Below are 16,900 nucleotides of genomic sequence, written 5' to 3' on the forward strand. Positions count from 1 at the left end.
CATAGACACTGGAAGGCCCAGCCTCCATGGGGTGGACCCTGGAGCCATGGCCAATGCCTCTGTCCTCCTTCCTGGGAGGACTCTGCCCCAGAGATGCCCTCAGAGGGTTCCAGGACCAGCTTGGGTGTTCCCCCAGCTCTGGGCCCCAGTTCTCCGGTGCAGGGCGAGTGAAAGTAAGAATGGGGTGGCTGGTATGGGGGCCTCAGGGGAGCAGCGGCCACAGCACAGCCTCCTGGGCCCCGGGCTGCTCTGGATTCTGCCTCCTCTGCTCCCGGGGCAGGAAGGAGGGGAGAGCAATAGATCTCTGAGGTTCTAGCCCAGTGGGGGAGGGGGTAAGCAGTGCCAGGTCTCAGCACAATTCCAGCAGAATCAACAGGCCTTGCTTGTCTTCCTTGCACCCACTCAGCCCCCACCCCACCTCCGGGCTTCACACAGTCCCCACCCTCCCCGGAAGCCACCTTTGCCAGCCAACCCAGCTCCAGGGCTCTTCTGCTTCAGCCCCTCCCTCTGTCAAAACTTGCTCTCAGAAAAGGGTCCATTGCGATCTTCTGGAAGAAGACAGAAGGGAGGAGCAGGAAATAAAAGTAAGGCTGATGAATACCTACTGTGTGTCCGGCACCGTGCTGCCTGCTCTTCTCAAAAATTTCTCAAAAAGTTACAATCATGTGCAAGTTTCCTGCATCCTCTGCCGCTAGGATAAGGCCCACGAAATTCTTCCTTACCCTTCTAGACTTTCTTCTATGCACGCACAGACAGGGGTTAGTTTTTAAAATGAGGTGATGCTACGTGTTCTACATGGATTATCTCATTTCATCCTAGGTGCTATTATCTCTACTTTGCATTTCAGGAAACCGAGGCTCAGAGAGGTTATGTACTTTTCCTAAGGGCACACAGCTGGTAGCTCAGCCTGGCTCCCCAGCTTCACCCTGCATCCTGAGCATCACCTATGGCTGGGGAAGGCTGGCCTTGTCCCTGGTGGGGGCATTTGGGGCTGCAGGGCAGGCAGGGTTGGAATTCTGGGCAGGAGGCCTTATCTGGCTCTCCTTTCTGCTGTGCATGGACTTTAGCCCGGGGTCAAATTCCAGCCCCATGAGCCCTTGTTAAGGCTTTTAAAAAGGGACACTCTATTGCCATTTAATTGTGGCTCTGCCCTTGAAGCAGGCTCCCAGCTCCCAAGGTTCCCAGCTGTCGGTAACAGCCTTGCCTTGGAGTTCTGGCTCCCAAAGCCCAAGGGAGAGAGGCCGCCGGCGGGAAGGTTTGAGACCCGGGCCCCTCACCAGCCGTGTGACCTAGGCAGTCCCCGCCTCTCTCGGCCCTGGTCTTCTCTCTTCTGAGGTCCCTTTCAGCCCCACTGGAAGCCCACGATTCTTCCCCTAATCAGGGAAGGGGGGCCTGCAGCTTGCTGGGGGAGGGTGGGGTGGGGGAGGGGGAGGAGAAGAACCAGAGCGTGAAGAGGGCTCTGAGGCAGGTTGATGGGTTTGGAAGGTGGCCGGGTGGTTAAATGACATGGTGCGGAGTCCCTGGATGGGCGTTCACGGCCCAGCTCAGGCCTATGCCGTTGCGTGGGGTCCGTGCTCTGGAGAGCCCATATTTTATGAGCCCACGAATTACGTCACCAGCCCTGCTGCCGATCATTAGCCGTGTGCCCAGGCAAGTCACTCTACCTCCTAGACCCTCAGGTTTCTCATCTGCAAAGTGGGGCGATGCCTCCACCAGATTGGAGGGTTGTTTTGAGAATTAAACAAGAGACCTCAGGCCAAGAGCCAGGCAGTGGGAAGTCCGGGGTGTCTGGTGGTGTCTGGCGGTCCCTGGTAACTATGGTAACTAGGGCGGTGGCTCTTCAGGGCCTGACGGGGGAACTATCTCCAGAGCAGCCGGGGTCTCCCCCAGCTCTGTCCCAGGGCTCTCTGGGCACTTCACAGGACACTTCAGGCCAAAAATAAAATCCTGACTGGGAAGCAAATCATCCCACCAACCCAGAGCCCCCCTGCCTGTGGCTACATTGGGCCGAGTGGTTTGGGGTCCTAAGCTACTGGGAGATTAGTTACAGAGCCCCAAAGGACTGGTGACCCGCAAGTGAGTCCTCTTGCCCGGAGGCGCCCGCGTGGATAGAACGAGACTGGGTTCAGAATAGCAGAGCAGAAGCGTTATTCACCCATCAGTGGATGGAGGAGGCCGGGGTCAGCTCTAAAGCACCTTCTCCCAGAAGGGCAGGTGAGCCAGGCTCTTACGGGATGTGCAGGGGGAGGGGTCTCCACGTCGTCGCTGGGGCAGGAGCACTTGGGGCATGCGCTGACCTTCCTTTCCTGCACATGGCACCTTTGGCACACGTTTCGTTTTGCGCAGGGCACCCCATCGCCATCTTGGACCTTTCTGGTTGGGACCGGTTCTGCCGTTGGCCACCTGGCATTGTTCTACCTTGGTTCCTACAAGCAAGCACAACTTAAAAACAAAAATTAGATGTGGGAAATGTTTTAGGGACTTCCCGGGTGACAACTAGGTTCTGAGGTTTTTGACCCTGGGAAGAGAAGAGGGTCTGGTGAGGCTGCTGCAGCATCTGCTTTCAGCCAGGGGAGGGTGAGCCGTCTGTCCTTCACGAATGAAGTCCCAGAGGTGCCCGGAGGTGCTAACCGAGTGTCGCCAAGAGCAGCCGCCCTGTTCTGTGTTACGTATTGCAAGACCCCCGTCGACCCTGCTTCCAAGTTCTGGCAACTCAACCTCCTGGACGTTTCTGGAGTCCCGACTTCCTGGATTAATCTCTCAGCTCAGTAATATCCCAACAGAGAGATATTTTTTTTAGCCCCCCCCAGTACATAGTTGTATATTCTAGTTGTGGGTCCTTCTAGCTCTGCTGTGTGGGACGCGGCCTCAGCATGTCCTGATGCACGGTGCTAGATCTGCTCCCAGGATCGGAACTGGCGAAACCCTGGGCCACTGAAGCTGCACACGCAAACTTAACCACTTGGCCACTTAACAGTGAGATCCTGGGCAAGTTACTAAACCTCTCCGGGCCTCAGTTTCCCCCTCTGTGAAATAACAGCTTTGACCAGGTGGGTGTGTCATATTAAATTAATCCCTGCGTGGAAAGTGCCTAGAACTGTGCTGACAAATGTCAGACACTACAGCTGCTGGCCTCCCTGCAGCACCTCCACTGTGAGCCCCAGCGCGCCCTCCAAAACGCCAGTGTGACCATGCCACTCCTTCAGCCGAAACTCTTCAGCCGCTGCTTGCCCTCAGAATAAAGCCCAGACTCTGGCCTGCCTTACCTGAGCCACCGTAAGGTGAGCCCCTGCTCAGCATCCATTTCCCCTTCTCCAGCCAAGGCCCCGGATTTGCTCTGGGACACCACCAGGCCCCACGGCAGTTCCTATGATGTGACTGTCAGTCAAGCCAAGGGGCGGGGACATGACCCAGGCTCAGCCAATTGGACATGCTCTCTAAGGACCTTGCTTCTTGAGGATGGAGAGGCGGATGAGAAGGGGTTGGGCAGGGTTTGTTTTGGGGGTATCCCCCTGAGTCCCTGCTTCCTGGATCTCCTGGGCTGCCCGGGGCCCCTGTCCTCTCTGAGCATGGGTCTTCAGTTTTTCTTCTGATTCTGTCCCTCCCTCGTAGCCTTCCGCGATGCCCTCTTTGCCCAGAGTGGCCTGGTCAGTTTCTGTTGCGGGCAACCAGAGAGCCCGGCCCATGCACTCCGGCTCCTGCTGACAGCTGCTCCAGCCGCACCCGAACCGCTCCCTCTCCCACCTTCACCTTCTGCTTCCAAGGATCTGCCTACAGTTCTCACAGCCCGTGCAGGCTCTTTTGTGTCTCTGAGCTTTTGTCCCCACTGTTCCTTCTGCCAGGAGTGCTTTTCCCACCTTCCTTCTCTCTCACTCTTATCCTCAAGAATCACCTCAGACATTGTTAACTAGGGGGACTTCCTGCAATGCTCCTGCCCACCCCCACCCCAGGCTGGCTCTGACCCTCTGGGTAACCCTAGACCCTGGGCTTCTCTCCCCCTGCACCAGCCCTCCCTGCACACGTGTCCTCCCTCCCTCACCTGGACCCAAGGTCAGGGCCAGGCCCACTACTCACTTTCATGTCTCAGCTGCTACTCTGGAACCATGGAGGGTCAAGCAGAGACAGCTCCCTTGGGACCTGCTCACGCACTCCCGGGCCGGCACAGACTGAATCCATTGCCCACTGATGAGGGGTGGTGAGGGGGTTGCTGAGGAGTGGGAGATGGGGGAGTTGTCCCAGAGTCACAGTGAGCCCACCCCCTCGCCTGCCCTTGCCTGAGCCTTTGATCCAGCCCCTGCCCCTGCCCCAGCCTTTGATCTGGACCCTGTCCCAGCCTCCTTCATAGCCCCTGCCCCAGCCACGGACCCAAGCTTTGCTTCTGCCCCTGGAGAGGCCCTGGCCCAGCCCCTCCCTCATCCCTGGCCTTGGTCCCTATTGCAGCCCCTGCCCCAGGCTCCTCCCTCTACCTTTGTCCCTACTTCGGCCCCTCCTTACCCCCAGCACGCTTCTGAGTGAACCCTATCCCAAGGCTGTGATGCCCAGGCTGCCCTCTGAGGAGGCCCTGGCTCTGACTGAATGGGGGCCTTCACTGGGGAAGGCCTGGCCAGCTAGTCGGGCAGTGCATAGGGCAAGAGTGTCAGCGGTGGGCACAGGCCCCCAGCTCCAAGAGCAGGTAACAGGGCCAAGCCATAAGGCAGGAGCAGGTCCCAGATTTAGGTCCTGGGGGGTCCTTCAGCTTGGCGCCTCCCCTGCCCTGGGCCAGCTGTGGTCCCGAGCCATGGGAAGGTTGCTGAGTGCCCCAGCTGGGAAAGTGCCCGAGCTGCAGCCCCCCAAAATCAGTTGGAAGGAGGTAAAAGGGGGAGTCCCAGGACAGGCCAGTGGGATTTGGGCAGCCCACAAAGTGGGGGCATCAAGAACGACCTCCACTTCGACTACAGATGACCAGCCTTGAAAGAAAGGACACAAATAGCCCAAGTCTCCCCTGGGGTCACCAACACCTCTACCCCCATCTCCTTGGGAACTGAACAAAGGAGGCGGGGGTGAGGAGGGCCACAGGACCACGGATAATCTGGCCCTCCACCCACAGGTGGCTCCTGCAATGGAAACATCATGAGGACAGAAGCCAGCATTGTGATGTCACAGCCTGGCTGTGGTTTTGTACTCCTGGAGCTGTGAGTGAGTCAGCTGGGCCTCTACCTCCTCCCCAGGCTCATGGACCCATGTCCGATGCTCGGGTCTGCAAAGGCTGACCATGTAACCCCTCACCTTCTCGCCCTGCTCCTCCCACTTGCTGGGGCTGGTCCAGAAGATGGCCAATGAATGGTGTGCTTAGGGAGACTTTCTTCTCTTGGCCATAACTGGGAACCAGACTTAGGCGAGTGGCCTGGGAACTCTTTGCAAGGCTGTGTTAAAACTGCCTGTTAACTAGGGCACCTTCCCAGCTTGACCACAAGCTTATTCGAAGTGTCTGTCTCAGTCTCCACTCTAGCTCCATAAGCTCTGTATACACTCAGAGCACGTGATGTCGTTAAATGCATAAAAGGGTGGAGGGTTGGGTGGTAGAGAGAGATGACAAAGGTGCCCCCTCCCCATGCCGGCTGCTTTCTGAACCAGCCCCCAGCTCTGACCCTAGGACTCCTTTCTGAGTGCTGTTGGAAGCCAGCACCTGTTGGAAGTCCCAGGTGTCTTGATGCCCTTGGGACTTGGCAGTGATGGGGCCCTCCCAGCTATGGGGTGGCGAGGGCTATAGTGCAGCTACAAAACATCACATTTGTTCCCTCCAGAGCTGGGGGCACAGCTCAAAGGCCCAAGACTTTGGATTTAATGAGCCCCAAGTCCACATCCAGTCCTACTTTATGTCCTTGAGCTGGTCAGAGGCCCCCTCTGAGCCTCTGTTTCCTTTTCCACAAAGTGGGAATGTAATCCGGCTTCTGAGGACTGTCGGGGGCATCAGAAGAGACAGCTGCAGCCCTGATTGTGGCGGTTACCACCCATCTTCCTGCCTAGCCTACGTGGCTGGTGTCATGGACACAGACCAGGGGGCTGGCTTGAGCAATACTGGAGACAAGGACGGGGACCTCCAGGTGCTGTTACAGGACTCTGTCAGCTCCAGGCCAAGTACCAGATGTCCCAGGCCCCACCGTGCCCTCTGCCCCAGCCCAGGGCCACGCGCAGTGGGCTAAGTGGCTGGGACTCAGCAAAAATGCCAGAGGAGGCCAGACCAGGGAGTGGACCAGAAGTAGAGTGATGCCTGGAAGTAGTTGGGAGGGGCAGCTGTGGTGAGGGGGCTGGGGGCTGGGCCCCTACCCTTTGACCTCAGCCCTTGGGCCCGTCCTGGCCCTCTGCAGGCTTAGTCTCCCATTACGAAGGCGGGACTGTAGGTGGCCGTCCCTCTGCACCTGTCAGCTCGGCCCCTCTAAAATCAGCCTGCGAGGTGGCCACCCTGGCTCTGAGTGGAGACCCTGGGTCCTCGCCCTCCAGCAGCCCTTCAATTTCCAGCTGCCCACAGAAGCCTGAATTAGATGCAAAAGGATGTGTCTGTGAGCACGTTTATGGAGAAAAGTTCCAATTCCTGTTAGATTCTGTAAGGGTTTCCAACCCCAATAAGGTTTAGCACAGCCACGGTTCAAAGGGCCCTGCGTGGTATTTGTGGAGAAAGACAATTTTTCTTGTATTTTTCAGGACAGTATGGATGAGAAAATGGGGCCCGAGAGGCAGAGTGGCTTGCCCTAGGTCACTCAGTGGTCACTTGGAGATACCCAGCAGCTGGCCAGGGCAGACCCACTCTGCCCCCTGCGTCTGACCACAGGCCTTGACTGGGCCCGGAGCAGGTGCCCTCCTGGACACTCGGCCTGCTGAGGGGTTCCCGCATGGGTCACGCACGGCTGGGCAGCATTACGCGGCCGCATCCCCTCTGGGGACTGCTGGGGCCCTGACCTCAGACTGAGTGCTCAGTATGTGCTGGGCGCCCCAGGTGTGGTCCAGCCAGCCTGTAAGGGAGGGTCTCTCATTACCCCTATTACAGATGGGCTGCCCAGGCACAGAGAGGTGAAGCACCTGGCCAGGTCCCCAGCTAGCAAGGGCTCACGCCACCCCCTACCTGCTCAGCCTCCAGGAGAGGCTCCGCAGCCCCCGTGCCAGAAAGACCATGCTCCACTCTGCCCCATGTCCCTTCCTCGCAGCCTGACCACTGGCATCTCTTTAACCTGTTTTTGGCTCAGTTTGCTCAGCAGTAGAATGGGGGCGGAGAGACTGAAGTCAGTGGCCCACTGATGGGGGGAGTGGCCGGCCTGGCGCAGGTCTGAGCCCAAGATCCACAGAGAGTGGCCTCACAAGGGGTCCAGACCTGGGAACCTCCAGACCAGTGCTCATGGCCAGCTCTTGCCACCCCTGGAATGTCTCTACAGGCAGAGGAAGCTGCAGAGAGAGGTGGAGAAGCACAAGCTTTTTGAAGACTACCGTTTATGGTCCTTGAGAAAATCCCCAAGGGTATGTAAGTAGCTTCCTCAGAAAGCTCTCTGTAGCCACCTCCCAGCCATGGGCCCAGGGCATGGCCTGCGACCTCTCTGAGCCTCCAGCTTGAATGCAGAATGGGGATGCACGCAGGCCACCACCGAGGTTGAGAGGGGCACAGGTGCCAGCCAGCCTGCCTGGGGAGCCAGCGCTCACCGTGGGGCCTGTGACACGTTCTCAAGGTCTTTGTGTCCTCATCAGCACAATGGGAACCACACCAGTTGCATGGCTCAAATGAACTCATCCTTTGTGAGCAGGGAGCGCAGGGCCTGGTGTCCAGCTGGCACCTGGTAAATGTCAGCTGATACCATGATTATTTTGTCTTTGGCGTTGGTTTTTGTTTTGCTATTTTTTCCAGTTTTATTGAGATATGATTGACATACAGCACTGTGTAAGTTTAAGGTGTACAGCACGATGACTTGACTTTCATATATTGTGAAATGATATAATGTTTAGTTAACATCCGTCATCACATATAGATACAGAAAAAAAGAAAGAAGTTTTTTTCCTTGTGATGAGAACTCTTAGGATCTACTCTCTTAACAACTTTCGAATATACCACACGGCAGTGTTAGCTGTAATCCTAGTGTTGCACGTTACATCCCCAATACTTTATCTTATAACCGGAAATTTGTACCTTTTGGCCGCCTTCCTCGAGTTCCCCCTCTCCCAGCCGCTCACATCTGGAAACCACAAATCTGATCCCTTTTTCTGTGAGTTTGATTGTTTGTTTTTTAGATTCCGCGTAAAAGTGAGTCACACAGTGTTTGTCTTTCTCCATCTGACATTTCACTTAGCATAATGCCCTCAAGGTCACCCATGTTGTCTCAAATGGCAGGGCTTCCTTCCTTTTTTATAACAGAATAATATTCCATTGTACGTATATACACCCCAACTTCTTTATCCATTCATCCATCATGGACGCTTAGGTTGTTTCCACGTCTTGGTGTTTTGCTATTATTACCTGAAATTACACCGATATCTGAAATGGGTCTTCATGTTTTGTTTTATCATGATTTGTACCAGAGTTCACTGTTACAAGTACTGGAAGGAAACCCCTTAGGAAAGGGAGGGGAGACAGACATATGCATTTTTATTATCATCGTCACTATTATTATCTCAACATCATCAATAAAAAAATAACTATTACCATTTACTGAGTATTTACTCTGTGCTAAGCTCTTTAGTAAATCCCTTTTACCCCTCCGTATGAACTTCTAAGAAATATTTTACCCAGGCTCAGAGAGGTTAAGAAAGTTGCCCAAGGTCGCCCAGCCAGGAAGTAGTGGGGCTGGGTCTCAGACTCTGGTCTGACTGCATTGCCTCTGCTCTAAGTGCTTTGGAGCTGTGGGAGCCCCAAAAACTCTGCCCTGGAGGTCAGGGAAGGCTTCACGGAAGAGGTGGTCTCTCATGGGGCTCAAATGAGTTCAGCAGAGGGGAATGGCATTGCAGGCAGAGGGAACAGGCTGGAGCATAGGCCCTGCGTGGTGGGGTTGGGGACGGTGCACTCGAGCACCAGAACCTGGCAGGGGGCTGCTGGGAGATGTGGCTGGAAGGTCGAGCAGCACCAAGGAACCTTGAGCACCGAGCCAAGGAGGGGTGCAGGGCTCCAGGCCCAGCATGGGGCTCAAAGCAGACCCAGTGCCCAGTGCTGCTTGTGGCAGCTTCCTGGCTGGGGGCCTTCCTAGGTCAGGGACTCAACCCTGTTCACCCATCCAGACTGAGCAACCTGCAGGTCTGGGACCCTGTCCCTCAGGACAGCAGAAATTGCTGTCGCCTTCTTGCAGGCTCTGCCTATCAGCCGTTTCACCTCACTGGACCGTCTCAATCCAGAGTCCGTGTCCTCAGGCAATAGGCAGCCTGTGACATGTTGAGGCTTCTCCTGAGGAGGCTGGAGGTGGGTCCTGGGGCCGGACCCTGCGGGACCAGTACTGCTGTCTGGGAGCAAGCCCTGCACGGATGGTCTGGCTCCTCTCAGCTTTGGGGCTCCTGCCAGAATTCTGGGGAAGGGTACAAGTCCCACCCACCTCATTAGCATCACCCACTGCAGGGGGCAGGGCAGGGCCGGTCTGTCTGTGCCCACCCTCTGCCATGGCTCTGTCTCTGTAGGCTACAATGAAGAGGAGGAGCCGGAGGAGGCCCTGGTGGAGGCCCTGGTGGAGCACTGCAGGCTGCTCTTCACACTCAGCCGGGACATCCAGGAGCATCTGGAGGCCTTCTCCAGGATGAACCAGGCTGTCCACCAGAGCCTGGAGTCTCTAGAGGAGGGCCACAGGGCTCTTATTCCAGTAACAGCTGCCTGAAGCCTGACTCCTTCCCCTCGGCCCAGAGAATCGGGGGCATAGGGGCCCCCTCACCTCATCACCCCCAGGGAGGGCTGGAGCAGTGATGGGCTCCTGAGAGAATCTGGGTGGGCTGTCACTCCAGAGCCTCATGCTGTATCCCTTTCTGTCCCTTCTGCCGGCTGACTCAGGGTTTCTCCTGAGGGAGGTGCAGCTTATGCTTTAAAGGTGTTCGTGCGTGGTAGGAGAGCCGTGAGCTCTGGATTCAGACAGACTGGGTTCAAATTCCAGCTCAGCATCTGCGTAGCTGCATGACCCTGGGTGAGTTTGTACCCTCTCTGAGCCTCAGTTTCTTCATCTGTCAAATGGGTGCAACGCAACCTTGCTGGTAGGTTGTTGTGAGACACCGAATACAGACGGTCTCGAAGTACGTGTCCCCAAGGAGTCATCTCTCTCTTTCCTTTATGGTTAGTCTCATAATAAATAGAACTTTCGCCAGCAGGAGTGGGCATCCCGTGCAGAAGAAACTGCCCCGCACAGGCATGGCATGATGAATTTGCAGGTTGCAGCCGGGGCCTGGGGACACAGAGGGGAAGGGGACGGAGAAGAAGGCTGACCGGTGGGCTGATTCTTGCAACGGACCTTTGTGTGGCGTTTGCGGCCAGTCTCTGCCCCCCAGTGGCAGCACTGAAAACCTACACATTTTGTACCTTTTTTTCCCTTGGGGAACAGGGACCCTTTATGGTTGGGGAACCGCGAGCAGTGTTTCACATGCTTCATCTCATGTAAATCTCACCCCAGCACTTCAATGTAGGTGTTTTTATTCCGGGGACTGAAACCAGGGAGGTGAGTGACGGGAGCATGTAAGCACAAGGTTGGATCCCATCTTTATTTAAAATTTTAATACTTTGTTCATCATGGATTTTTTTGTATTAACTTTGATTTTTAAAACACATTGCATTAAAATATTTTCTTAATTACTGAGTTTTTGACACCCCCTTAAATTTTGCACCTTAGTTCAGTCCTGACATTCTTCTCATCTTCTGGTGAGGAAACTAAGGCTCAGAGAAGCAAGGACACTTGCGTATGTGCTGTGTCTCCAAACACAGCCCCAGATCCTGGCGGAGAGCGTGTCCAGTGCAGCCCTGTGCCCCACCCGCCTGGGCCATAGAAGGCCTTTTGTAGCCTCGCTCCCTGGCATCCTCCCAGCAGCACCCGAGGCCGGAAGGGCACAGACTTGTGGCTCTGGTTATGGCGAGGAAGACGGGGCTCGGGGAGCTGAGTCAGGATTCAAACCCCGGCAGCCTGGACACACCCTTTCCTGCATCTCCTGGTGCTTTGAATGGCCCTGACCACCTAGAACTTTCCCCTCCTCTCACCCCCATTACCGCTCAGACCACCCTGAGCAGTGAGCTCCTCAGGACCAGACCCAGAGCAGGTGCTGGGAGGGCTTGCTCACCAAGGTGACCTAGCCCCTGTCACCACAGAGCCTCCAGACCCGGCTGTGTCAGCTGCCGAAGAGGTGTCACCACAAGCAGGAGCAGCAGTGGCAGTTGGAACATGGTGTCACCTGCCAGGAAGACATGGGCAGCTATAATGTGAGTCCAGTCAGCTGGCTAGGGGGTATGGGTGGGGGCAGGGGCTGGGGGCTACTGTCTCCTCGATAATCATCAGCCACCAACACGCCCACACACACACAAACACACACCCCGCTTACCCACGTACCTCTCCTTGGGGATGGCTGGCTGTCAAGGAGTTTCTCTACGATGGGGCAGATGTTCCTTTACAGATGGGGAAACTGAGGCCACAGATAGTTGAGGACCGAGCTCTACCAAGAATCTGAGCTGGGAGCCCCGGGCCTAGTCCCATGGCCCAGCATGGGCACTCTTGAATATTGGTTTACTTTTTATCCCTGTCTATTTCACAGATGAGAAGAGTGATGCTCAGAAAGACAAGTCATGGCTGAAGTCCGTGACCCAGGACCAGGGTTTCTGGGCTTAATCGCTTGAGCTGTTCCTTACTAGCCTTGAGAATGTGGACTACTTACCCTTCGGACCCCTGGATCCTCACCGTACCCAGAGTCTGTGCCCTTCCGGCCTCAGGGGCTGCTGAGAGGACACCGGGAGCAAGGCCCGGGGCCCAGGGCTGTGCTGGGCACGCTCCACCTGGACAGGGTGCGGCCAGCAAATGTAGGACCTTCTCAGGCCCTGTGGGATCCCCGATTGGAAGACATGAGGGTTGTGGGGTCAGTAGGCTGCTGACCTCCAGCCGAGGGACTTAGAGGAGGAGCTGGACTGGCAGCATCTACAGAGCCCTTCTGGGCCTTTCTCTTTAAGGTGGGAAGTAAGGTTGCTGAAGGTGAACGTGGCCCCGGGGGCCCGAAATCCAGGACTCCGACTCTGCCGGAAGTGAGGAGTTCCTCCCTGCCCCTTCCCAGCCCCACCTCAGTGTGGACCACAGATGTCTCCAGCCAGGGGGACCCTCTGGGAAGTTAGTCTGTCCAGTGTCCCTCTTTGCCCAGAGGACGCTCAGGCCCTGAGGTGGGGAGGGACTCCCCCAAGCCCCTTTGGGAGCAGAGCACAGGGCAGGATGAGAAGGTGGCTCCTGGCTCCAGGATGCTTCTCTGGCCTGAGTGAGCTGGAGACGGGGTCAGTGGATGCTGGGAGAGGGCCTGAGCCTTCCCATCCTCCTCTGCCTCGCCCCCCTCCTCCTCCCCCACCTCCTCCCCTGCCTCCTCTTGCAGACCAGCAGCTCAGCTACGTGCAAGTAGCCATCGACAGCATGGCCCAGCAGTGCTGCTGCTCCGCCCATGGCGTTCCCGAGAGCATGGGCTTCTTCTCCAAGCTCGACCTGATTCAGATGAAGACGCCCCGCTGCCCAGCCTGGCCTCCAACCCAAGCCCGCCCTGGGTCTCAGCTTATGGTGCCTTCGTGGTTAGCGGCCCTCTTAGCCTCTCCCTCCATGGCTGCATGGGCTCCTGGTACAGTCGGTCTCAGGGTCTTTATTAGTCTCTCAGCAAACATAACGAGCACCCATTAGGGGCAGGGTCCGAGGGGGTTGTAAAGGCATTCTTGCCCTGCCTGCTCTTCATGTGTAGCCCCACCCTGGCACATCACACACACACTCACACACACAGTGTACACACTCATACAGACATTTACACGTGCTCTCTGCACACTTAGCAATACACACAAAACATACACGACACACTTGCAAACACACCAGGACGCACACAGGTGTGGTCACACATTTACACACACGTGCACGCTGGGAGGGGACATTTCAGTGACAGATGGAGCCTCTACACAGGGTCCTCAGTTTATACTTCAGACTCTCCGTCGGGTCCACTGAGCTTCCCCTTCTCACCGCCTGCACCAGGACCAACAGAGAACACGGGATCAGACAGGCTTCCACTGACAGCAGATCATGTCTTTTTTATTTTCAATAATAGCTTTATTGGGCTATAATTCACATACCATAACATTCACCCTTTTAAAGCAGACACTGCAGTGTTTGCATTACAGTCAGAATTGCACAACCATCATTAGTATTTAATTCCTGCACATTTTCATCACCCCCAAAAATACAATTTGTATCTGGCTTCTTTCACTTAGCCTGTCTCCCAGGTTCATCCATATGGTAGCAGGAATCAATACTTCATCCTTTTTATGACTGAATAATATTCCTTTGTATGGATAGACCACATTTTGTTCATCCATTCACCGGTGGATGGACATTTGGGTTGTTTCCATTTTTTGGCTATTATGAATGCTGCTTCAATTTATGCAGATGTTTTTGTGTGGACATATCTTTTCAGTCATCTTGGGCATGTACTTAGGAGTGGAATTTCTGAGTCATGTGATAACTCAATGTTTGACATTTTGAGCAAATGCCAAACTGTTTTCCAAAGTGGCTGCATAATTTTTCAATCCCGTGATCAACATATGAGGGTTCCAACTTCTCCCTATCTTTGTCAACACTTGATATTGTCTGTCTTTTGTAAGTTAGCCATCCCATGGGTGTGAAGTGTTGTCTCGCTGTGGTTTTGATTTGCATTTCCCTGATGATTAGTGATGCTGAGCGCCTTTTCATGTGCTTCCTCTTTGGAGAAATGTCTATTCAGTTCCTTTGCCCATATTTTAATTGCATTGCTTGTCTTTTTATTTTTGAGTTGTAAGCTTTCTTTATATATTCTGAATTCAAGTCTCCTATCAAATATGTGATTTGAAAATATTTTCTCCCATTCTGTGGGTTGTCTTCACTTTTTCAATGGTGTCCTTTGACATACAAAAGTTTTAATTTTGGTGAAATCCAATTTAGCTGTTTTTTCTTTGGTTACTTGTGCTTTAGGGGTCATATCTAAGATACCATTGCCTAATCCAAGGTCGTGAAGATTTGCACCAGACTTTCTTGTAAGAAGTTTATAGTTTTTGATTCATTTTTGCCGAATTTTTGTATATAGTATGAGACAGGGGTCCAATTTCACTCTTTTGCATAAGGATCTTCAGTTGTCCCAATATTTGTTGAAAAAACGTTCTTTCCCCATTGAATTGTCTCCTCACCCTTGTCAACTATCAATTGACTGTAAATGCGAAGGTTTCTTTCTGGACTCTCGGTTCTATTCCATCGATCTATATGTCTGTCCTTATGCCTGGACCACGCTGCCTTGATTACTGCAGCTTTGTAGCAAATTCTGAAATTGGGGACCGTGAGGGCTCTGACCTTGTCTTCTATTCTGAAGTTGTCTGACTCTCCTAACGGGCATGTCTTGTATCATTCATGGAAGTTCGGTGGCTGGGTGGGTTTCAGGCATGGTGTGACCCGAGGCTCAGTGGCACCATCAAGGACCTGCCCTTTCCACCCTCTCCTGTCTGCCATCCTCAATACTGGTTTCCTCCTAGGTTGTAATTTGCTTCCTCACTTGAGGCAGGTCCAGGGGAGATGGTCAAACACAGGATTCGGGGTCCCTCTGGAGTACTAGAGGTGGGGCGAATCCCTTCTCCAGTGTTGTCCAGTAGCAACAGTCAACAGTGAGCAAGCCTGGGTCTTAGTTGAGTGAATTCTCACATGAATTTCACAGGCTGTATCAGGGCTGCTCCGTGGCACAGCTCCGGGGTCACCGGCCATGTGAAAGGCCACATAATTGACATTCCCCGGGGCATATCCTTTGCGTTGTGATATGAATGATGTAACTTTGAATAAGGGCACATTTGTCTAAATAGTTACAGTGTATTAATTTCATCTTCTTCCCAAGAGAAAGGAAAAAATTACACAGTGACGTCAGGGCGTCCCAAGGGTCTCCCACAACAATCACTCACTCAAGACTCACTGAGTCACCTGTGTGTGCTCAGCCTTGTGCTAGGTAAAGAGTCGGAGGTGGGAGGAGGTCACCTGGTCCTTAAGAAATGAATGCCTCTCAGAGAGGGAGGCTTGGGGCAGTCAGGGTGGGCTTCCTGGAGGAAGCAGTGAGAGGAGGCAGGCACCCACATTCAAGAAGTCACACAAGGACCTGAACTCTGAGTCATCCAGCTCTGCCACTGCTGGGCTGTGTAGCTTCAGGCAAGTCACTTAACCTCTCTGAGCCTCAGTTTGATCGGTTTGATCATTGGCATTGATACCATGTCCTTCACAGGGCTCTTGTAAGAGGAGATGTAAGTCACCTTTGATTGTGCTTCGGTCCCTGGGAAGTGGTGTCCAGGGCCCAAAGCCCTGTCGGGTGAGAGAGCTTTCTTTTTCTCCCAGGACTTTATGTTGGACAAAATGGAGACTGTGAGATCTGTCTCACTGCTCGTGGAACCCAGAGTGTGCTGGTCAGGGGACAGCCGTGAAGACCAGGGACTCAGAAGATACTCCAGACCCTTCAGGAAATGTCCAAGGAGCCCAGATTCGATCCCCAGGACCCCCTTTCCCAGCACCCAGACCTCAGAGTGCTCCAGCCTGTGCTGACCCCACTGCGGCCACGCCGGCAACACGACCACCTCCTTACCTGCTTGGCCTCGTTTTCTTACCACCACCCCTAAGTGGGTGGGAGCAGGCCCGGGGGAGTGAGAGGGCCAGCTGGGGTGGGGAGCTGCTGTTCCCCATGTCGGAACATGTCAGGGGATTGGCAGGCATCACGGGGGCGCTGCCTTGGACCGTGGGTGAGAGAGACAGAGGTTCGCGAGGTGGAGGCAGCAGCCGGGTGGGAAGTCCAGGTTGGAGACTTGTGCCCAGGAGCTGGGGCTGCATTTCTGCTGTCGCTGATGGGTTCATCTGAGACCGGGGAGCACTGGATAGATGCCTGGCTGCTGGGAATGTCCGAGTCACAGACAAAGAGCTACCCAGAGCCACAGCATGCGTGAGAGCTAGCCTGGCCCACAGCAGACTGGGGTCACAGCAGACCGGGGGGCACTGGATTTGGAGGGGGCATCTCATCTCCTCACGGTGCCCAGAAGCTCAATGCCAGCTCAGTGCCTTCTGCCCACCCCAAGCGTCCCCGGAGTTACCGGGAATGAATGCTACTGTCAGGGAGAACTCGGCAAGGCAAAGCCCCTCTCTGGGCTGGTTTCCCCCCTGTAAAGTTGGGTGAGAGGGTGTCTAAGGGAGTCCCGTCTCAGTTGGACATTCTTAGGTTCAGGTTGGAAAACCTCAGTCTGCGTGGAAGGCACTGGCTTGGTTTTATTGTGCCACTCGGGTAAAATCATCCTAGCAACCCCTGAAAAGAATTCCCCTCTGGGGGTTACTGACGTTAATTGATTTAGGGAAAAGTTGAAAGTCAAGAGCAACTGAGGAGCTGCGAATAGTGGTGAGCCAGCAAGTTAACTTTCAAAACGATGCTGCTATTCAGTCAACGAACACCACGGGTCTGCTGTATTCTAGATGCTGTTGGGAGATGGCGGCGAGAGGCTCAGAGGGAGGGAGGGTGGGGTGCTGAGCGGGACTTGGCCACTGAATTAATTAGGGAAGCTAAATATAATGAAGAAGGCTGAGTGTGGCCAGGTCTTAAGAGCAGTGTGAGCAAAGGAGAGCTGTGGAGGGAGCGCTGTTTCGAGTTTCTGATCTCACGGGCCTTTGGAGCAAAGAGGGCATCTTGGAGAAGGCTCGAGTCAGATTTCAGAAGGGAGAGG

At 54.6% G+C, this 16,900-nt stretch overlaps 1 protein-coding gene across 1 annotated transcript; it reads left to right on the forward strand.

The window, feature by feature from the left end:
• Nucleotides 1-1,441: 1,441 nt before the first annotated feature.
• On the forward strand, nucleotides 1,442-15,740 carry CCDC197 (coiled-coil domain containing 197). The gene is given in 8 exon segments (XM_070514544.1): nucleotides 1,442-6,093; nucleotides 6,096-6,117; nucleotides 7,407-7,488; nucleotides 9,300-9,360; nucleotides 9,622-9,800; nucleotides 11,282-11,417; nucleotides 12,538-12,649; nucleotides 15,533-15,740. Coding segments are annotated over 8 exon segments (1,182 nt in total). The 5' UTR covers nucleotides 1,442-5,711.
• Nucleotides 15,741-16,900: the final 1,160 nt, after the last annotated feature.

The sequence above is a fragment of the Equus asinus genome, chromosome 7 (assembly GCF_041296235.1).
Source record: "Equus asinus isolate D_3611 breed Donkey chromosome 7, EquAss-T2T_v2, whole genome shotgun sequence".
NCBI lineage: Eukaryota > Metazoa > Chordata > Mammalia > Perissodactyla > Equidae > Equus > Equus asinus.